General features: G+C 37.0%; 1 protein-coding gene across 5 annotated transcripts in view; it reads left to right on the forward strand.

Moving 5' to 3' along the window:
* The window catches only part of IL7 (interleukin 7), a 96,800-nt gene that overhangs the window by 21,177 nt on the left and 51,608 nt on the right, over positions 1 to 24,015 (forward strand). For all 5 annotated transcript variants that reach the window (XM_020973934.2, XM_020973933.2, XM_078153354.1 and 2 more), the window contains exons 3-4: positions 10,179 to 10,259; positions 11,627 to 11,764. In XM_020973934.2, coding sequence (XP_020829593.1) covers positions 10,179 to 10,259; positions 11,627 to 11,764 — 219 coding nt within the window. The remainder of the gene's footprint in view (positions 1 to 10,178; positions 10,260 to 11,626; positions 11,765 to 24,015) is intronic.

Here is a 24,015-nt window from a genome sequence, read left to right on the forward strand (position 1 = left end):
ACTTTTTTAAATAGATTGGAAAAAAAGAATAAGAAAGCATAAGAATGCATGTGGGATATTATGTTTAGTTAAAGGAACTGCAAATGTTTAGCCTGGAGAAGGGAAGATTTTATATTAGGGGTAAGTAGTAAATAAATAAATAAAAGTCTAGTTGCTCCCTAGTTGGCTTTTGAAGCCCTTCATAATGTGGCCCCTTCCTACTTTTCTAGCCTTATTACACTCTCTTCCCATCCACAAACTTTACAGTTCATTAACACTACTGTGTTCTTGTCATTCCTCACACAGAACCCTCCATCTCAACTCTGTGCCTTTCACCGGATGTTCCTTATGCCTAGAATGCTCTTCTTCCACACATCTGTCTCCTGGCTTCCCTGGCTTCCTTCAAAAATCAGCTCAAATCTTACCTTCTGCAGGAAGTCTTTCCTAATTCCTCCCATCACTAATGCCTTCTGTAAGATTGAAACTCACAAAGATGACTCTTCTTGAATCAAAGCTCAGCATTCTATCTACTGCATCACCTAGCTGATAGATAGATAGATAGATAGACAGACAGACAGACAGACAGACAAACACACACACACACACACACACACACACCCCTCAGTGCCTAGCACATAGTAGGTACTTAATAAATGTATGTCTTTAAGTACTAGAGCAGCTTTTATCTGGAAAAAGGATTAGACTTGATACTATTGACCCCTAGGCTCAGAATAAAAGTTACAGAAAAAGGGTTTTTGTTTTTGTCAAGAGGGACAGTTTGCTAACAATAACAGCAGTGCAGAAGTGGAATGGACTGCCTCAGAAAGTAGTAGGCTCTGACTCAGGGGAAGACTTACATCAAAGCTGGATGATCATCTATAATTTGGGTTGTGAAGGAAGTTCTATTTTTCCTTCTTCTAAAAGCCTGGAAAATGTTACTATAAGCAAAATTTCTACATCTAGAACAGGGTTAAACACTAAAGGATTTTTTTATACTATAAGTATTGATATCAACCATCATTTGCATAAGACTAGAGCCATTGTTTGCTTTCATTCAACAAATACTTAATGAGTACCAACTGCACCATGGATATTTGGTGTAGGACAGGGCTTCTACCACTGGGAAGTGAATAAATAAAATGTATACATGTTCAAAGTTTTTTGGTTTCTGGGGGTTTTTTTTAAGTGCACAAGATGATAAGACTTTATGGAACAGATAGGACTTGAATTAGACCTCAAAGGAAGGGAAGAATTGGATAGATACTAAGGCAGGAGCAGGGTCTTTTAGGCCAGGATAACAGGCCAGACCTTCCCACATCATGGCTAGCAGCCTTCTCCCCACTGGAATTGTCTCTACCCTGGGAACCTTCCCTTCTGATTGCTCAGTCCCTCACCTGGGCACTCCAAAAGTGGCTACTCCTAAAACTATAGCTCACAAGCCCCTACTGATGAGATTACCTTTGACAGTCTGTTGGAAAATTCAAAGTGGCTCAAAGCAAACTCATTTAATAAGATGGCTTAGTAAAAATCATTGCAAAATATTCTTCCATAAATCTGGGATATATTGTCTCACAAATACACACAATGCTCTTGAGAAGAATGGGCACAAACTCAGAGTGGTAGTGAGGCACACGCGTAGGGAGCCTGTATATTCAAGGTGACTCATGGCTCTGAGGTATCATTTTTCTCCTTATGATGCTGTCATGCAGCTCCTCATCAAGTTCAGCTTTTCTGCTGGGTGGACTGGTCAGCCAGGCTCTCTGGTTTTGCTTCCCTCTGAAGCCTGATTCTGCATTTCCAGGGCTAGTTCTGTCTTGAATCCATGGGCTGCTCTCTTCTCTACTGCTAAATGATCATAGTCCTTCAATATAGTACCTCCCTTGAGTCCCTTCCTTCCGATGTCTGTGTCTGTCTGAAGAGTGTGTATCTTCCGTGAAGCTTCTGGCTGCTTCCTGGGATTACTCAAATTCATAAACACTAGGAATGCTGGATGATATGTCTCCTGCTGTGTATGTAGATCCACTGCTAAATGTTATGTGCGATTAGGTGGAGGGCATCTCCCATTCTCCAAACTCCCTTTGCCCATTTCCTCTCATATAAGTTCAGGGATCTCATTCTAGGGGCAGCCAGGTGGCACAGTGGATAGAGTTGACAGGCCTGGAATCAGGAAGACCTGTCTTCCTGAGTTCAATATGGCCTCAGACACTTGCTAGCTGTGTGACCCTGGGAAAATCACTTAACCCTGTTTGCCCCAGTTTTCTCATCTGTAAAATGAGCTGGAGAAGAAAAGGGCAGACCATTTAAGGATCATTGCCAAGAAAACCCCAAATGGGGTCACAAATAGTTGCACATGACTGAAACAACTCAAAAACAACAGGTCAACAAAAACTCATTCCACAAAGCTACCTTGGGCCTGGATAGTCTTAAACTCTGAAATTGTGTTAAATGACTCCAGGGCTTGCAGGCTTAGCTATTTAAAGGTCTTGACAGATCTGACCAATTTTCAGCCTGCCAGTCCCCTAATACTCCTTCTAATTCAATCAACAAAATTTTCACACTTCGTAGCATGCCTTTGTACTTTCTGTGACTGCTTCCACTATGGGAGTTGGGGGGGGGGTGTAACAGAGTCAATCAGTCGAAGAATAACTACCTCCCCCGCCCCAACTTGCATGTTAAGTTATTTTCCTAGCGATGTTCTCAGTGATGCTGTGACTGTGAATCAAGATATATCACAGTCTTCAAAGAAGCAAACCTTGTGGATGACCCAATGGAAGAAATGTATCAAAGTGGCCAGTAGGCTGCTGCAGCATATGGTCAATGATTACTTGCATCAGAATGTAAGTTCTTGGAGAGTAGACTCTGATTTGTTTTTGTCTTTGTAGCCATAGTGTTTAGCACAGTCTCTGACACATAATTGGAACTTAATAAATGCTCTTGATTGATTAATACCAAGGGTAGCAAAAAGGTATTAAGGAAATGTATTCTTAGAAAAGGAGATGGGGCAGTCATATAGTAAAAGAGAGCAAATGCAGGAGTCAGGAGGACCTGAGTTCAAATTCAGCCTCAGACACATAACACTCACTAGCTGTGTGACCCTGGGCAAGTCACTTAACCCCAACTGCCTCCCCCCCCAAAAATGGGGGAGCAAACAGACACAAGGGACACACTAGAAAAAGACATATTAAATGACCTAGAAGAAGACTTCCCACCTTCTACTTTAGGTAGAACTTTTGTGGAGGATGTATAGGAAGATAGGAATGAATAGGATGAGAAGGTGTGGCTGGGTTGTGATCTACACCAGAGGGTAACAAACATGGCTAGTTGGTCAAATCAAATTAAAATATGATTGGGAAATATTTAACAAAATAAATATAAAATACAATATAAATTATGTTAACTTATGGTTTACTAAGTCAATATATGATTGCAAGGATCCTTATGTATTGTTTGGTCCCCTCCAACCTGTTCCTATTTGAGTTTGATAACACTGCTCTATCTATTTCAGGGAGTAACCATGTGAAAGGATCTGATGAAGTATTGTTCCAGAATCATACGTCAGTCCTCATTTGGGAGGGAGTGAAGTAGAAAGAGGAACAGTGAAGGCAGGGAAGGAAAAAAAAAACATTTACTGAACATAACCTAGGCCATGAAGCCAATTCTTTTCCAAGTTCCCCTTCATTTTTCATTCATTAAATAAATATTTTAGCATTCATTGAATAAATGCTTATTAAGTACTGTGCTGGGCATTATTAGAAGTACAACGAAAAACAAATGTACACTGTCTCTGTTGTAAAGGATTTTAACTTTTAGTGGAGAACATCAAAGTTATATGCAAGTAACTACAAAAGGAGATTTAAATTACATGATCTCTTAGGATCCTTCAAGCTGTAAAGTTCTGTGATTCAATGATTCAAATGTGGTAAGTAGCATTATCTAAAAAGAAAGTTATGGGATCAAGGAAGAAGAAATCTACTCTTTTGGGCTTATATAAATTAATTTTAATTTTTGACTAGAGTGCTGAGGAAAGTACAGGCAGAGACAAATTTATATAACTTAAATACCTTCCAAGGACAGCTAATGCTCTTATCCAATTGACTCTAAGAATGTGATTTTGATGCAACAGGTTTTGATATGAACTGTGACATTCCTGTGATATTCAACAATACAGACAAAAATCAAGATTGATGTTGAGAGAGGTCCTTACAGAAAGCACCAATACACATTATTAAACGTCTGTTTTGCATGGAGCAGGGGTTCTTCACTTTTTTGTATGTGTCATGAGCCCTTTTGGCAGTATGGACCCCTTCTTACAACAATGTTTTTAAATGCATAAAATAAAATAAATAGGTGACAAAGGAAGTTATACTGAAATAAAGTTATCAAAATTATTTTCAAAACAAACTGATGGACTTCATATTAAGAATCCCTGGTATAGCACATTGTCATGGAATCATAGAATTTGAGAGTTGGAATATATATCTTAGTGGTCATTTCTCAACCCTTTACATTCTGGTTTCCAACTTCATCATTTAACTTAAATGACTCTTTGCAAAGTTACCAATTATCTATTAATGCCAGATCCGATGAAGCTTTCTCAGTCCTTATCCTTCTTGATGTCTCTGTAGCATTTGGCTTAAGACTCCTTCTGGATAGCCTCTCCTTTTTGGGATTTTTTTGTTACACTGCTTTGTTTTGGTGCACCTATATATGCGACCACTCCTCAGTCTCCTCCTGGATCAGTATCTATTTATCATTATCTAACTTTCGGTATAGTGGATAGAGTGCTGAGCTTGGAGTCAGGAAGACTCCTCTTCCCAAGTTCAAATCTGGCCTCAGACACTTATTAGCTGTGACCCTAGGCAAATTACTTAACCCTGTGTGCTTCAGTTTCCTCATCTGTAAAATGAGCTGGAGAAGGAAATGGCAAACCACTACAGTATCTCTGCCAAGAAAACCCCAAATGACGTTCTCTCTCTCTCTCTCTCTCTCTCTCTCTCTCTCTCTCTCTCTCTCACTCACTCTCTCTCTCTCTCTCTCTCTCTCTCCTCTTTCCATCAGCTTCCATGGGTTTCATTTCATTATTGTATCAATGCAGATAACTCCTGGATCCAGCCTTAGTCTTCCTCTTGAGTTCTGGTCCTATATAACCAACTACTTATTTCAAACTGTGTGGCCCCAAGCATCTCAAACAAAATGCATCCAAAAACCAAATGCATCTTCTCCTCCAAACTCCTTTATTGTTATCAAAGGCAGCACCATCCTTACAGTCATTCAGGTTCACAGCCTCAGTCATCCTCAACTAAGAATCACAGACCATCACAGAATTTGAGAGTTGAAAGTTTCCTTAGCAGCCATTCACCGAAGGGATCCCCACAATAACATACCTCACAGGGGTCATCCAGCCTTCATTTGCTGACCATCAGGGGATGGAACCCAGAGCCTACTGAGGCATTTCAGTCCATTTTCCTGACATGTGGCCAAAAGTTGGCCCTGCTTACTGTTCTTAGTTCTACCTCTACAACCAAAGCATATCTAATCCCTTCTCTATGGGATAGCCCTTTGAGCACTTGAAGACATCTATCATGTCCTTCTTGAGGCTTCACTTCTCAAGGTTAAACATACCGAATTCCTTTAATAAAGCCTCCTTCATGTACACTGTTAACTAGTCAAATTGGCATTCTTGATGTTGCTAACACAGAACACTCTACCTTCCTCATTGCCATTTTTTTGCACAGGCTATATAGACCGCATCTCTGGAATATACTCCTCTGTTATCTCTGCCTCTTAGAATCATTAGGTTCTTTCAAGACTTAATTCAAGTACCACCTTCTACATGAAATCTTTTCTGATCTCCCCAGATGCTAGTGCCTCTCACCAAAAAAAAATATTACCTTACTGTGTGTGTATATTTCCATATTCTTAGATGTATATGTGTTGTTGCACATGGTGTCGTTGAGGAAAGGAACCTCTTCATTTTTGTTTTCATATCCACAGCTTCTTATGCAATATCTACCACATAGCAGGCACTTAATAAATACATGTTGATTAATCCTTATTATTGGTTTCCAACCTCCCAGAGTTACTAGGAGGAAATCACTTTGTAAACTGTAAAGTGCTACCTAAAAACTGGTTAACTGGGAATAGTATTCCTTCACAAAATCTCACTCCAGTAACTCATCATGGTTTAGAAATGACCGTATGTTCTCAAAGGCTATGCCAACATAGCAAAAGCTTTGGCAGGCTCTACTAATGTGAAAAGGCTTTGAGTATGGTCCCAGCAACAGACTAGACCTACTGTCTGAAATCAAGACTAGGTTCAGAGAGGTCATCAGCAGTAGGTTAGTTGCTCCAATAACAAGGATAGAGTAGCAAATAAAAAGGTCAGAGGGTGCTAAAAACCACAGCTTAGGGGTCATCTATAAGCATCAACTTATTTGTTAATCTACCTTTTTGTCCAGTGATCAACAAATGAAAATTCTGTTAGAAGAACTGAACCAGAGCAATATTGACATTATTTTGCTAAAGAAAACCAGAATGCAAAAATGAAAGTTGTAGCTAAAAGGTAAGGGGACTCACAAGTTTTCCTTGGAATTCAAAAATAAATCTCAGCAATAAACAATAGGGGAAGTATAGCTAAATAAGCAATTTCCTGGTGGATTTTAAGCTCAATATGTATGGTGTCACATAACTGCCAAAGTGGTTAATGCCATCTTGGATTACATTATCCAGAAGTAGGGACATGGTAGTTCCACTGTACTCTACCCTGGGCAGATGACTTCTGAAGTGCTTTGTTCAGTTTTGAACCACACATTTTAGGGAGGTCACTCATACTGAAAGGTGTCCACAACAGGATGAAGAGGATTTTGAAAAGTCCTAAGATCATGTAAGATGAAGGTCAGTTGAAGAAACTAAAGAAGAAAAGACTTACAAAAGCAATGAGAACTCTCTTCAAGTATATAATAAGCTACTATGGGTGGGGAAGGTATCATTCTGTCTGTCCCCAGAGAAAAGAACTAGTAGCAATAGGTGGATGTTTCAAAGAAGCATAGTTAGGCTTGATGTAAGGATGATCTTAATAATTAGAGCTACCTAAAAGTGAAATAGATTGCTTCAGCAAGTGGTGGGTTCCATCTCACTGGAAGAGGTCTTCAAGCTAAATCCAGGTGACTATAATCAGATACACTATACAAAAGATTCTTGTTAAGCTACTTGTTGGACTAGGTGACTGCTAAGGTCCGTCCCACCTCTTAGAGTCTGTGATTCTGTAAGGCTCTTCTTGAACCACTTTATCTTTATAGGCTCTTTCCCTTGGTTACCTATTTCATCAATTCCTATAGATTTAATTATCTCTGCACAGAAGACTGATATATATGTATATATATGTATGTATATATATATATATATGTATGTATATATATGTATGTATATATATATATACACACACATATATATGTATATATATGTATGTATATATATATATGTATGTATATATATATATACACACACACATATACATATATATGTATATGTGTGGGTGTATTTTTCTGTGCAGAGAGAGAGAGAGAGAGAGAGAGAGAGAGAGAAGACGGACCTCAATGGCCATCTAGACTAACACATTCCTAAATATTCCTCTCAGTGATATAAGGCTATAATTTTATAGTTAAATTAGATTCTTCCCTTCCTTCCCTATCTGCCTATGTTCAACTACTTTGTATATATTTGTACATATTAACTTATTATTTCCTCTCCTCTCCCTCATCTCTATACTGATCACTCCCAAATCTAGATATCCAGTACTTATATCTTTCTGAGCTCAGTGTGTAGACTATGATTGGTTGATATGGATTATTCAGGTGGAATTGTCCAGATAGTAGTCGAGGAAAGGAGAGGAGAGGAAATAATAGGGCCCAGAACCGTGTAGGGTATGCCCAGACAGAGGCAGGATGAGGATTCAACAGAAAAACAACTGAAAAGGAATGGTAAAAACAGAAAAGGAAACCTTACTGTATCTCTCTCTCAATCTCTCTCTCTCTTTCTGTATCTGTCTCTCTCTGTCTCTCTGTCTCTGTCTCTCTCTCTCTCTGTCTCTCTCTCTCTCTCTCTCTCTCTCTCTCTCTCTCTCTCTCTCTCTCTCTCTCTCTTTCTCTCCTTCTCCCTCCCCCCCCACACAGTAGGAGAGATTGGCCAAGAGAGTCTCTCAGATTAAGAAAGATGAAGACTATGAAAAGGCTACTAGTAGTCTCAGAAATACCAGTTTCAGGTTGGAAGTTAGACTGGAAAGGGTCAAGATATGATTAAGAGGTACAGAAGTAGAAATAATATGTGTACACATCTTTTTATAGGGGTGTAGATGTGAAAAAGGAGGAGAAACATGGGATTATTTTTTGTCCTAAGGATCAGGGAAATCTGAATGTCTTTGTAGGCTATAGAGAAGGAAGCACTGGAAAAAGAGGTGAAGGATCAGAAAGGGAGGGTATGATCAGAGGGCAAGTCTCATTCATGAAGATTTCCATCATCCTCTCCTCCAACCTTAATGACAATTATTTGTGCTCCTGCTTCCTTCAGGAGCAATGTAAGGGAAAACTTCCTAACAGAACTATCCAGAATTGGAATAGACTACTTCTGGAATTCTCCTTTCTTGGAAGTCTTCAGCAAAAGGTGCATGACCCCTTGAGGGAATTGTTCATTAAAGTGTTTACAAGAAAGCCTCTGACCCCTATTCCAGTACTCAGATTTTGTAGTTCTCTGATTTCACAAATGATGTTGTATTTACCTTATATGTACATGTTGCATACATCCCCAACCTTTATTTTCACTGCATTAGTAAGTAAGCGATTTGAGATCAGAGAATGTTTCATTTTTGTCTTTATATTCCTTGCATCTAACATCATACTCAGTTCATAGTAAGCACTTAATCATATTTGTCAAATTGAATAGAATTCCACAGAAGCCCTGCCCCTAGGAGCTCTGCCCAGTAGTCTGTCACAATGGAAATTTATCCAGTTTGCTGGACAGAGAGCATACAACCCCGTAAGTCATTGCTTCAAATGAAATTATTCCTACTATCTCTATAACCTTTAGTGCCTTCCTTCTGTGGGGCCGTTAGGTGGCATAGTAGATAGAATCTAGAATCTGGAGTCAGGAACACCTGAGTTCAAATACCATCTGGACATTCAACTATCTATGTGACTGTGGGCAAGTCATGTAACCTCTCAGCCTCAGTTTTCTATTCTGTAAAATGGATTGTTGTGAGGATCAAATGACAATATATGTAAAGCACTTTGTAAACTTAAAGCATGAGATATGTGCTACTAGTTATTATCTTCGATTTAACCTGTATCTTATTTGCACATAATTGTTTGCATGTTGTCTCCCTCATTAGACTGTGAGCTCATTGAGATTAGGAGACTATTTTTTTTTGCCTTTCTTTGTATCCCCACTGTTTATTACAATGCCTGGTCCATAGTAGGCCCTTATGTGTTTGTTGACTTAATTTGACATTCCTACAAATCTCTTCTTCATTTTAAACCTGTTTTTTTTCTTGAACCACCCCCTTTAGAAGTGAAGATATAGGGCAGCTAGGTGGCGCAGTGGAAAGAGCACCGGCCCTGAAGTCAGGAGGACCTGAGTTCAAAACCAGACTCAGACCAAACATTTGACACTTCCTAGCTGTGTGACCCTGGGCAAGTCACTTAACACCAATTGCCTAAAAATGGAAAAAAAAATTTAAAAAAAAAGAAGTGAAAATATGACAACAAAATCATTCATAGGTATACTCCAATATCCCAGACAAATAATTTGCTCCTTTTTTTGAACAGATGCCAGAGAAGTAATCCACCAGATCTTTGTTCAACTATTTTTATTGGCAGGAAGTCCTTTAATTCTAATTCTGTTTTCCCATAATTACGATTTGAAAGTTCCTGGCACAGAGATGTATGTGGTGACCAAAGATCCTTTCAGTCTTGAGTCTAAAATTTAAAGCCTCCATATCTCTATCTCACCAATAAACCACCAAGATAGGCACCTTGTCGCATGTTTCACTCAACTGATTGTTCCATTATAAACGTGCATATTAGGTTTTTGCTAAATGTTTTCCTTAAAGTTATCATTTCAAATCAGTTATAAACTGTTATTTTACAACTGCTATAAATCAAAGATTTTCCATGCTAACCATGCCATTTCTGTATGATTTGTTACAGGAGAAAATGACAGATACTGCTAGCAATTGCTCGAATAAAGAATATAGCTCATTAAAAAATCACACATGTGATGATAATAAGGTAAATATTTTTTTTCAGAGTTTATATGTCCTTCTGATTAAGTTCTCTAGAGACTTCTTTAGCTTATATTTTTAACATTAGTCTTATCAGGCAAATTGTTTAGTAAGCCTTATGGAATTTATCGTCTTAGACATATAATTCCCACAATTCTGTCTAAATGTAGTTTAGATTTATTTTGTAGTTCTAATTTATTAGTAGTCTTGTATTGAATGGGTAGAAATTTTGCTGTATCCCAAGTTACAAGTGTTTCACTTGAAAATACCGACAAGGAAGCATGTGTCTTATACTTTAGATTGTGCAGGACAATACTTGTGAGAGCAGCATGGTATGGCAGATAGAGTTTTTACTGGATTTGGAGTCAGGAAAATATGAATTCAAATCCTACCTCTTACACTTACAAGCTGTGTGGCCCTGGGCAAGTCACTTAACCTCTCTCAATCTGTTTCCTCATCAATAAAATGGGGATAATATAGCACCTACCTCACAGGGTTGTTGTGAGGTTCAAATAAGATAATACAGGTAAAGTGTTTTGCAGTCCTTCAAGTTTGTCGTTGTTTTTATCATTATTATTAATAATAATATTGTAGCTACCTATACATGCACACACAGATTTCATGAGTACAACTCAGATGCCTGCTTTTAAAAACTTTTCTCTGAACATCAGTTAACTTTTAAACCACTGTCTCCTCTAGTTGGTATAATAGTGATATTACTTCCAAAAGTGATGAACTTCTAAAGATCTGGTTTTTTAAGTACTCATTTTTTGTTGTTTTTTCTCAAGTCAGCATTGCTGAGTTCACTTCGTAAATCCTGTGTAAGATCTACATCTATATGCATCTTTCTTTTGTAAAGTTACCTGATTAAAATTTTCAACAATCTCATTTACAGTAGATTTGCACTATTACTTGATTATTGGAAGATCACTACTTGCATCTTAGAGAACTTAGAAATGGGAGGAGAAGAGTGAAGCTACTTACTTGGAGGACAGGAACCCAGTAGACAGAAGAATGCATCTCTTATACTGTTACTGCTTCCCAAAGTTGTCTTTGGACTACAGTATTTTAAAAATTAATAACCCAGTCATTTGATGACTCAGATTAATCAACAATACTTTGACTTAGGGAAACTTAATACTGAAAAATTTATTTAAGTATTGTGTAATTATTAAATCAATTTGGAAGGACTGCCTGCTGCTGTCTACTGAACAGGTAGTTTTAGGAGTTACATGTTTTAGTGGAATAAAGAATAAAAGTAGGGGAAAGTCATCACTAATTGCTAGAGGTTTAGGCTTCAAAATCTTTAGCGGAACTAATGACTTCTGAGGACTGAAGGTAAATGACAGAACTTTTCCATTTTCTCTTTAATAGGAAGTTATGTTTATAGTTCATGTGACATGTAAGTTGAAGCAACTTGTGAAGGCTAATATCAGTGAGAACTTTAATGGTTACTTAGAAGCGTATTCACATCATGCATTAGAGATGCTGAAGGGATGCAAATGTGATGAGGTAAGTTGAGTGATATCTGTTTTTATTAATGAAAGAAACTGCCCCTCAGTAGTAGAATGCGGCCATACTCTAGATCTCAGACACTTGCTCAACGAGCATGGTGTAGTGAATAGAATGCTGGTTTGGAATCAGCTAATAAGTGGTAGGGTCAGCATTTGAACTCAAGTCATTCTGATTCCCACTCCAGCACTGTATTCACTACAACATACGCAGTTCATTCTATAATACATTATAACTGATTCTACAATACATGTAACTTAACTAAGTTTGGTAATTATCACATATGAAGTAATCTAAAATACTTTTAAATGCACATTTAGGTGGCATTTGGAGGATATAGTGTATGTGTACTTATTTACATCATTTTTGGTATACATAAGCTAGGTGTGGGTAGATCTCATTTTTCCTGATTTCCTAAATGCTTCTTTGGCACTAATCTCAATTACTCCCTTTACTACCCTCGTATTACTTAGTACTACTTGCCAACAACTTTTGATACTTTTTTCCCGTTGTTTTAAACTTTTTAAGGAATGTTTTCACATTTCAAGTTTCAGAAAACTACAACTCCTCTGTAATATGATCAGGGCATGTTAGGTAAAATTTCGATGTGAGGACAACAAAGATGGCATGAAAATATTTTTGTGGGTACAATGTATTTTAACTGGCATTATCTGAGCTCAGATAATAGTTAATGGAAAATCATAGGAAAGATTTTATTATGTTGGCACATTCTTTGTCCTTGCATTTCCATCCTATCTGTCCTGAGATATGAATATATAGCAGATTCACAGAATCATGGATTTTCAGTGTTGGTGGTTACCAGAGAGGTCATCTACCCCAACCATAGTCAAAAAAGAATTACCAGCACAAACCCACCTGAGTGAATTGTACAGTATTTGTTCCAGTGACTGGGCCTCCAGTAACTGGGAACCTAAAAAGGAAGTCCATTCTGCCTTCAGAGAGCTTATTATTAGAAAGTTTCTTATTGATATCAGTTCTAATTGTACCTCTTTGCATTTTCCTCCCCTTTAGTCAGCCCATCTTTCCACTTTTTTGTAGTTCTGCTTTCTAGGCCAAAACAGAACAAGTCTAATCTCTCTTCCCCCAAGATCTTGAAGGCAGCTGTCATGCCCCACCCTACCCCACCCCCAAGCCTTTGCTTCACAACTTCATTTCCTTCATCAGATCCTCATATATGATGGATTTGAGGCCCTACACCACGCTGGTAGCCTTCCCCTGCGTGGCCTTCAGCTGTGGTTTAAGAACTTGATAGAGTACACCAGATACCTTGTGACGAGGGCCGAGTAGAATTTGACTGCCACTTTCTTATTACTGGAAGCTTTGTCTCAGGTCTTCAAGCCAAAATTTACCTAGGCGTTTTTTGGCTGCCAAGTCTCAACAATGACTCATTTCAATCCACTAAAACCCTCAGATCTTATCCAGACTGATTTCCATCACGTTCTTATGAAATCAATTTCTTGAAAATAAATGTAAGACTTCATATTTATCTCTATTAAAATTTTATCTCATTTGATTCATCGCCATGATCCAGCTTGTCAAGATATTTTCAAATCCTAACTGTCATAGTGTTAACTATCCTCCTAGTTTTGCTTTGTCTGTAAATGCGATAAAGAATGATATCTGTGATATTATCTAAATGATTGGTAAAAGTGTTAAATAACAGAAGGCTAAGTACAGATTACTTGAACACTAGAGATTTCCTGCAAGTTCATATGGAATGATTGATAACTGTTCCTTGGGCCTGGCCATTAAACCGGTTCTGTCCATCTAACTGTATATCATGTAACCCATACCTCTGCATGTTTTCCACAAGAAAAACATAAGATTGACTTCCAGTGCCAAGTTGACAGAGTGAGGAAGGAACCCTCTGGAGCCCTCCCAAATTCCCCTCCAAACAATTAGAAAGGCACCTCAGAATTGATCTAGGAGCAGGGAAGAAGCTTGCTGGCACATCAAGAAGGATTGATCTCATTGGGGTCTGAGGGGAGCAAAGTCCAAGGGCAGCAGGGGGCCTACAGCAGGGCTTCAAGCCTGGGGCAGTCCACTGAGGAGGCCCTGCCAGATCAGCAGTCCCCTGGGCAGGTGAGCAGTCTGAGCAGCACAGAAAGGCCTCACCCCAGCAACCCCACCCCCAGTACAAGTCCCACTGACCCCACTGCTGAGCAGTAATGAAGCCCTGCCCCAAGGCTAGCCAACAGCAAGACCCCACCTGTAGGGCCTGCTAGCAGAGAGACCCTGTTTCCATAGCAATCCAACAGAAAGGCCCCATCCATGGGCAGGCCAGTGGCTAAACCCCACAGCCAAGGGAGGCCAACAGGTAGGCTCCAACCCCCAGTACAAGCTTTCTAGAAAGGTAACCTACTACTCTCCAGTGAAAGCAAACAGCTAAGCCCTGAAGCCCAGTGACAGCCAGCAGTAAGACCCTGAGCCCAAGCACAAAAAGCTTTGGACAGTGTAGGACCAGAGTCCAACTCTCACATGAAAACAGCAAGTCACAAAAAAGTCAGAAAAAATGAACAACAACAACAAAAAAGAACTTGACTATAGAAAGTTACTATGGTGACAGGGAGAACCAAAGCATAAACTTGGAAGAGAATAATAGTGTCAAAATGACTATATGTGAATCCTCAAAGAAATGTAATTTGGTCTTAGGCCCAAAAAGAATTCCTAGAAGAGCTTAAAAAGGACTTTTAAAAGCAGATTAGAAATGTAGAAGAAAAACTGGGAAAAGAAATGAGAGTAATGCAAGAGAATCACGGGGAAAAAAGTCAATATGGAAAAAGACATAAAAAAATTTACCAAGAAAAATAACTCCCTAAAAAATAAAACTAGCCAAATGTAAAAGAAGTACAAAAGCTCATTGAAGAAAATAATTCCTCAAAAATTAGAATTGATCAAATGAAAGTTAATGACCCTATGAGAAATCAAGCTATAATTAAAAAAAAATTTAAATAGTTTAAAAAAAGAGAAATTGTGAAATTTCAACTGACATAGAAAATAGATTCAGGACAAATAATATAACAATTACTGGACTACCTGGAAGACATGATAAAAGAAAAGCCGGGAAAATATCTTCCAAGAAATTAGCAAACTGCCCTGATATATTAGAATAAAAAGGCAAAATAGAGATTGAAAGACTCCACTAATCACCACCTGAAAGAGATTCCAAAATGAAAATTCCCATAAACATCATGGCCAAATTCCTGAGCTCACAGTTCAAGGAGAAAGTACTTCAAGCAGCCAAAAAGAAACAATTCAAATATAGAGGAGCTACGGCCAGGATTATGCAGAATTTGGCAGCTTCCACATTAAAGAACCACAAGGCTTGGAATCTGATATAATGGAAGGCAAAGGAGTTAGGATTACGACCAAGAATCATTTAACCAGCAAAATTGAATATAATCTTTCACGGGGAAAAATGGCCATTTAATGAAATAGAAGACTTTCTTGCATTCCTAATTAAAAGACCAGAGCTGAATAAAAAATTTGACCTCCAAATGCAAGACTCAAAAGAAACATAAAAGGGTAAAAAAGAAACAAGAAGACAAAATATAAGAAATTCAGTAAGATTAAACTGTTTACATTTCTATACGGCAAGATAATATTTGTAACTCTTAAAAACTTTATTACTATAAGAACAATTAGAAGGAGTATATATAGACAGAGGGTATGGATATGATGACTTTGATGGGATGATAGCACAAAAAAAAAAAGGGATAAGAAAGAAAATTGTACCGGAAGGAGGAGGGAAATTGAATGGGGTAAATTATCCCACATAAAAGAGGTATAAAGCAGATATAATAATGGAGGGAAAGATGGCGGGGAGGGGTGATAGGCAAAGCTTAAACCTTACTCTTATCAAAACTGATTCAAAGAGGGAATAACATGCATACTCAGTTCAATATAGAAAAATGATCTTATCCTCTGAGGAAGTAAAAAAAAAAAGGATAGGCATAATAGAAGGTGGAATATATATTGGGGAAAAGAGTGATCAGAAGTAAAATGCTAGAGAAAAGGGAAAGGTGGGGGGATAAGACAGAGAGGAAGATAAACAAGCGAAAAATAGCATAAAGAGAAATGCACAGTTATAATAACTATAAATATGAATGGGATGAACTCACCTATGCAATGGAAGATGATAGCAGAATCCTACAATATGTTGTTTACAAGAAACACATTTGAAGCAAAGAGATACGCATAGGGTAAATGTAAGGGACTGGAGCAGAATTCATTATGCTTCAGCTAAAGCAAAGAAAGCAGGAGTAGCAATCATGATTTCAAATAAAGCAAAAGCAAAAATAGATCTAATTAAAATAGATAAAGAAGGAAACTATATCTTGCTGAAAGGTACCAAAGACAATGAAGTTATATCAGTACTAAATATATATACAACAAATGGTATAGCACCTAAATTTCTGAAGAAGTTGAATTAGTTGCAGGAAGAAATGGATAACAAAACTATACTAGTGGGAGACCTCAACTTTCTCCTCTCAGAACTAGATAGATCGGGGCACCTAGGTGGCACAGTGGATAGCCTCCAGCCTTGGAGTCAGGAGGACCTGAGTTCAAATCTGACCTCAGACACTTGACACTTACTAGCTGTGTGACCCTGGGCAAGTCACTTAACCCAAATTACCTCACAAAAAAAACCAAAACAAAATTAAAAAAACTAGATAAATCTAACAAAAAAAAAACAAGAAAGAAGTTAAGAAGATGCATAAAATTCTGGAAAAGTTACATATAATAATCTATGGAGAAAACTGAACAAGAATAGAAAAGAATATATACCCTTTTCTCAGTAGGTCATGGCACCTACACAAAAACTGACCATGTATTAGGATATAGAAAACTCACAACCAAATGCAGAAAAGCAGAAATAGTAAATGCATCCTTTTCAGATGATAATGCAATAAAAATTATATTCAATAATGGACAATGGAAAGAGATTAAAATTTAATTGGAAATAGAATAATCTAATCCTAAAAATTAAATGGGATGTAGAAAAACTCGGAAACTAATGCATTGTTGGTGGAGTTGTGAACTGATCCAATCATTTTGGAGAGCAATTTGGAGCTATGGGCAAAGGGCTCTAAAACTGTGTATACCCTTTAATCCAGTGATTCTACTGCTAGGTCTATATTCCAATGCATCCAGAAAAAGAAAAGGAAAAGGACCTATTTGTACAAAATTATTTATAGAAGCTCTTTTTATGGTAGCTAAGAATTGAAAATAAAAGGGATGCCCATCAATTGGGAAATGGCTAAACAAGCTGTGGTATATGATTATAATGGAATATTATTGTGCTATAAGAAATGACAAGCACAATGATTTCAGGAAAACCTGGAAAGACTTACATGAACTGATGCATAGTGAAGTGAACAGAATCAGAACATTGTACACAGTAACAGCAATATTGTTTGATGAAGAACTGTGAATGACTTAGCTATTCTCAGCAATACAGTGATCCAAGACAATCCCAAAAGACTAATGATGAAGCATGCTATCCACCTTCCAGAGAAAGAACTAATATTATTTGAATATAGACTTTCACTTTCTTTCCTTTTTTTCCTTTGATTCAAGTCATCCTGTACAAAATGACTTGCATGGAAATATTTTATATAATTGCACATGTATAACCTATATCTGATTGATTACTGTTGAATGGAGGGGAAAAGGGATGGATGGAGGGAGGAAAAGATGGAATTTGGAACTAAAAGCTTTAAATAAAAACATTAACCATGATAGTTCTTTATGATCACCCCTTCTTTTTCTAAACATCTCTAACCGTCTCTTTATTTTTAAAAATTATTTATATCACCTTTTCCCCAAAATATTTCCCTCCTCCTCCCTTCTCAGAAAATCATCCCTTGTAACAAAGGGCAAAAAAGAAAGAGAAAAAAATCAATTCAACCAACCAATTAGCACGTTGACCAAGTCTAACAGTATATTATATGTTCTATGCTTATCTGCCCCTTGCAAAGAGGTGAAGGAGTAATGTTTTCTTGTCTCTTTTTCAGGGTCAACCTTAACCATTACAATTACCCAGCATTCAACTTCCTTTTTTCCTCTGTTCTTTCCACCTACATTAGCAGTGGTATCATGCATATTATTTTTCACATCTGCATCCCTCAATTTGCATCAGTTCATATGTCTACCCATGCTTCTCTGAGTTTTTCATATTCATTTTTAAAGTTGCAGTTATATCCCATTACATTTGGAACAACAATTTATTTTATAAATTTACATTTGCTTTGTTTCCAGTTTTGTGCCAATGCAAAAAGTGCTGCTATGATTATGTTGGCATATATAGAACCTTTCAGTATTTGACCTTTTTGAAATATAGGCATAGCAGGATCTTTTTGGTTCAAAGGGTATTAGTCACTTTCTTAGCATAATCCTAAATTGTTTTCAAGAATGATTTGGACCAATTTGCTGCTCCATCAAAGTGGTCTGTCTTTCCACAGCCCTTCTAACTTTGATTATGCCCATCTTATAACAACTTTGCTGCAAGAGGCAAAATCTCAGGGTTGTTTTGGTAGTTATTTTTCTTATCATTAGTGATTTGGGGTAATCTTCCATATGACTGTTCATTGTTTATGATTTTTTAAAAGAAGTATTTGTTCATATTCTTTGACCACCTATCCATCGGGGAATGGAACTTCTTAATACACGTGTGTGTGTGTGTGTGTGTGTGTGTGTGTGTGAGTGTCTGTGTCTGTGTGTCTGTGTGTGTATGACAACCAACCATGTCATTAATAACATATTCTATAGTTTTCTTAGTAATCAAAATCTAACTCCATATCTACAATTTACAGATTCAATTCTCTATCCATCTTTTAAAATAAAAAATATTTGGCCCTCCTACTTCTGTGATAACTCTCCTTTTTTCTATAATCTTTCAAATATCTCTGACAGTGGCCAAGCAGCTCCATCCTCTAATTCTTTCAACATTCAAGAATGTAGTTCATTCTATGCCGAAGGGAATATAGACCTGTGAAATTATGATTTGAATTCATCAAGGAAAAATAGGTTCTCTCTTGCTATCATCTTTTTACTTCTTTGGGGCATCAACTCCCAATAAACCATTTTTTCTGTTTTCTTTTAATGCAAAGATCATTTTCCTTAGCACAGAAACAGAAAGAAATTAATAACAGAGTAGCTTCTTTCTTCTCTCTGTTGTCAGTTATCACCATTTCCTTCACCTCAAGAAGACCCAGCCCTTTTATGAGTCACTTCTTTTCTTCAGTATAGATTTACAAGAGGAAAAAGAAAACTTAGAATTTCTTGACCACCTCAGTTTATGTTCTATATGTATCTTTTAAAAAAGATATTTATTTGATTGGTAAATTTTCTATGCATCCACATTGATTCCTTTGAAAACCTCCTCTTTTCCTTCCTCAGTAGAATGGTTTCTCTTTGTTATAAATTTACTTTAAAATACTTCTTATAAAGTTACTTTAAAATACCTCTTACAGCCAGAAGTTTTACTGCTATCCAAAGAATTGTCGGTTTCTAATGACAATAGCCATAGTGCTGGCCCTGACTAAAATAGCTCCCGTCAGACACACTGCAACTTCAGGGCAGTAATCAGCCATGTATATAGTCTTAGCAGGGAGGCAGGCTATCTGGAAAGCACAGCTGACAAAGCTAAGAGGCATTTATCTGAGGCAGGCATCCCATCTGTCTCTTTTCTTTTTTTTTTTTTAAAGGCAATTGGGGTTAAGTGACTTACCCAGGGTCACACAGCTAGTAAGTGTCAAGTGTTTGGTCAGGCCAGATTTGAGCTCAGGTGCTCCTGACTTCAGTGCTGTATCCACTGTGCCACCTAGCTGCCCCCCATCTGTCTCTTGAGAGCTGACTCCCTGTGCCTGCTGAGACTAGGCTAAGGTTGGTCAAATGACTTACCTAAGACCATGTAAATTGTCAGTGTCAGAGGGGGCATATGGTCTGATAAGTCCAGAGAACAGTAGCACTATCACCTTCAGATTATTTCTGGTGACTCTACCTCTTTTAATATAGTCTAAGGTTGCATTAGGTTTTTTGGCCATTATATCACGTTGTTGACTTAAAAGGAGATCACTAGCAACTAAAACTTCCAGATCTTTTACATATGAACTTTTAACCAGACACATAATGCCTGTACCTTAAAGTCGATTTTTTAATCCAAATTTTAGCCTTTACATTCATATCAATTCAATTTCATCTTATTTGATCTTAACTATTATTAAAACTTGTCATTTTTTTCAGATCCTAATTCTGTCATTATTGTTCACTGTCACTCCTAGCTTTCGATTATCTCAGAATCAAATAAGTAGATCATCTTTGTATTTATCCAATCGTTGATAGACATTTTAAACATCATAGGACCACAGGGCCATGAAGTGCCCAAGGCACTCCATTAGAAACCTCTTTCCAAGTTGTCATTGACCCATGAATGACTTTCGCTTGGACCTGCCCATTTAGCCAGTTGTGAATCCAACATCTAGCCCATACCTCATCATCTTATCCACACGCATAGCTTGAGAACTTCTTGTCACTTGCTAAAATATAGGTAAACTAACAATAACCTTGTAAAAAAAAGCCAATGAAGGTAGTGTAGAACAACCTGTTCTTGAGGAAGCCATGCTGCCTTTCTGTGATCACTGTTTCCTTTTCTAGGTGTACACTAATTATCCTTTTAATAATATTTCTTAGGATTTTGCCAGGAATCAAACTCGTGCTCACTGGTGTATATACATGCTGTATTGTTCCCTTTTTAGAGAAGCAGTACAACATTTCCCTCTCTTCATTCCTGCAGCACCACTTATTCCTGAAATCACATGCTTAGAAATATTTGGGTCCAGAAACTCAAAGTAATCAAGAGCAGCAAAGATGCTACCCAGCAAGCCAAAGAACTCCAGCATCTCCCCTGTCCTTATTTTCAGTATCCGGAGGACAGATGAACTTTCCAGTTACTGTCCCCTGTTCAGTGCCTTATGAGGAAAACTAAACAGTTGCCTCAAGAAAAGTTGGTTTTAGGGCTTCCTAAGAAGCTGAGATGACAACATTTTTTTTTCCCCTCAGAAACATATCAGTTCAAATCTTTAACATAAGAAACAAATAAAGCACACAGTCATAAAGGATAACAGCAAACAAAAAAGTACCTATTTTGGATCAATATAAAAATGTGATTTAGTACCTAGCATGACCATAATTTGAGTTTTTATAGTCAGGGACAAGTGAGGAAGTAAGGGATCCTTTGGAGACATAGGATAATATGGAGCCCAGGAATATTTATTTAGGTGCTGTTGAGTTAGAGTATGGGAAGGATCTGGATAGCCAAAGGGCAACAGAAGAGTCTGGAGGTCATGGAGCATGAAAAAAGAGGGTACTAAGAGGTGCTAGTGGACTGGGAGAAAAAAGAAAGAAAGAAAGAATCAAAGACAGACAAAAGCTTCCAGTGCTTTTAACTTTTTCCTAGAGATGTCTTGTACCTTCCCTTACAAGATACATTGTAGTTCACATTAAATTCTTATCAAATATAGCTTCAGTCTCTACCGTATTCTAACTGGAGAGAAAGAATAGTCAGATCCAGTGATGTGACACTAATGACAACTCTGATAATGAGCTTCTTGTGGGAGATCTTCAACAAAGGCCACCACTTTTGGGATATGTTATACTTGGGATTCCAATTAGATATGGCTTAGATTAACAGGCAGCTGAAATCCTTTCCAACTCTCAAATTCAGTAATTCTAATTCTGTGATTTTTTGTTTAAGAAGAGACAATCATGACTCTAAAAGCAAAAGCTATGTAACAAATGCAGGACATCATTAAGAAATCAAGTGATCAGCAAGATGGCTGAGTATTTTTTCCCCAAACATTCCCAAAATTAAATAATTTTCAGAAAAAGAAATCATATGTGAGATATAGAGTAACTGAAGCTGAATCTACAATGAAAGAAGCTGAAAATTCTAAACAAGTTTAAATAAGACTTTGAAAATAACATCAGAGATCTTAAATACTTAGAACATCCTTTAAGAGTTCTCACCTTCCAGCTCTCCATGACACAGACATAGCCAGCATGAGCTACATCCTTGGCTTATGCTTCAGGGTCCCACCTTGACAATGACTTAACTAAAATCTCACTTTTTCCCAGTAGAGGCATCAGATACTGATTCAGTACAGACCATGGAAAGAAAGAAAAAAAAAATCACCTAGAACAGAAGAGGAAGACATAGATAGCAGATAGCATGGTAGAGAGCCAATTTAAGAGGGAAAAGAGATTCTTTGTCAGAGGAAAAAGAGAATAGAAATTCACTAGGCTCAGTCCTTTCCACAGAGAAGTTACTCTAGGAAAAAAAAAAACAAACAAGCAGGGCCTCCACAGTTGCTAAAGTGGGGAGGCTGAAAATGCCCACCTTTGAGATAGATATATGCAATAGTAGAAGATATGGAAGGGTCACAGAATGAGGGGGGAAAAAAACATAGACAAGTCACTAGGAATAAAAGGAAGGAGTGGAAAGCCAAAAGTGCTAAAGGAGAATGCCTCAGTAAAAATCTAGCTCACAGAGAAGCCAACAGAGAGGCTAAGTAAAAATGAAAAAAAGGAAAGTACAGGGCACATTGAACACTTATATTATGAAGTAAAACCAGTGAAAGTAAGAATCCTGAGGATTTCCCAAAGACCATGGAAGAAGAGTAAGAAATTCCAGAGAGAACATTGGGAAAAAAAAAATTAGGAATGAGATCAAGTTGAGAATCACCCTTCTCAATGCTGAGTTCAAAACTACAAAGGCAGAAAAAACATTGACTACACTGTGGAAATTTTCACCAAAGTAGATTCTGTTTGAGAGAGAATAAAAGATTTGGAACACAAAAATATAAAAGTGAATGAAACTTTGGTGGAAAAGAAGCAAAAGGCAACAAAGTTAAGGAATACATGAATGCTTTACAATGCAAAGAAACTAACCTTTAAGACAGTAGGAGTAGAATTAACTTGAGGATCACTATCTCCCAGAATAATATGATATAAAAAACCCTGAATAGTGTAGTTCAGGAAATAACACAAGAAAACTGTTCAGACCTTTTTTTAAAAATTATAAATAACAAAGTACTAAATAATTTAATTCACAGATTGTTACCGGGGAAAAAATGTTTGAAATACTAAGTCATGTAGTAGTTAAATGTCGTAATTCCAACAACAAATAAATTGCACATGCAGCCAAGGGAAAAATCTTCAGATGCAAAACAAACAAAACCCTCACCTTAGTTTGAATAACCTTTAATTACTTAGTCATAAGAAATCAAAGAGAACAAAATAGCTTATTCCAAAAAGCAATGGAACTCAAACTGCACCCCAAAGTAATATATTCTGCAAATCTAAGCATAATTTAAAGTGTCTGAATTCAAAGAAAAGAGTACTGTAAAAACAAAAATGTTAAGAGATTAGAGGAGAGAAGAAGCCAAGACATTTTAAACTAGATGGTGACTGAAAATGGCCAAAAGATGGGGAAAATGATAAAAATTTTAAAAAAAATTTAAAAAAAGAACAATTTAAGCCTATTCAAGGAACTTAGGATAGGACAGGTAAACAGGAATAAGGGAGCTCCAATGGAAATAAACTAGCATCAAAGTAGTGTAATCAAAAAAATAATAATAATAACAAATCAATGACTGAAAAGAGAGGGGAATACAGATATAGAGAAATTATAAATGAATGTTAAAATGAGAAATATTCATCAAATCCTTATGGACAATAATGCAACCAAATAGTAATTAATACAGAGAATGTAAACAAAAGATACAGCCCCAAGTGGAGATTTAATAAGGACATCCTGCATAATGAGTGAATCAAGGAAAGAATGAGGAACACAAAGGTTATGTAAAAAAAAAATTATAACAGTAAGAGCACCTCTCAAAATTTCTGAGATGAAAGTAAAGCTGTTCTTAGAGAAAAAAAGTATATCTTTGAAGACATACATTAATAAAATAGGAACAAAAAGAAGAAATTGAGTATGTAACTTAAAATATATAAAAAATAAACAAGGTAAGCACAAAATTGAAAACTTTGAAAAGTAGATAAATCAAATGTAGAAATGATGAAACTTAAAGCTTATTCTCTGAAAATACTAACAGAATTAATAAACGTTTTTGCAAACCTGATAAGAATAAAAATGGAAAAAATCAAATTACCAAAATGAAGAACAAGGTTACATTATAACAGAGAAGAAAAAGAATGACCAGAATCAA

This window comes from Phascolarctos cinereus, unplaced genomic scaffold, assembly GCF_003287225.1.
Source record: "Phascolarctos cinereus isolate Bilbo 61053 unplaced genomic scaffold, phaCin_HiC Scaffold_4;HRSCAF=312, whole genome shotgun sequence".
Taxonomy (NCBI): domain Eukaryota; kingdom Metazoa; phylum Chordata; class Mammalia; order Diprotodontia; family Phascolarctidae; genus Phascolarctos; species Phascolarctos cinereus.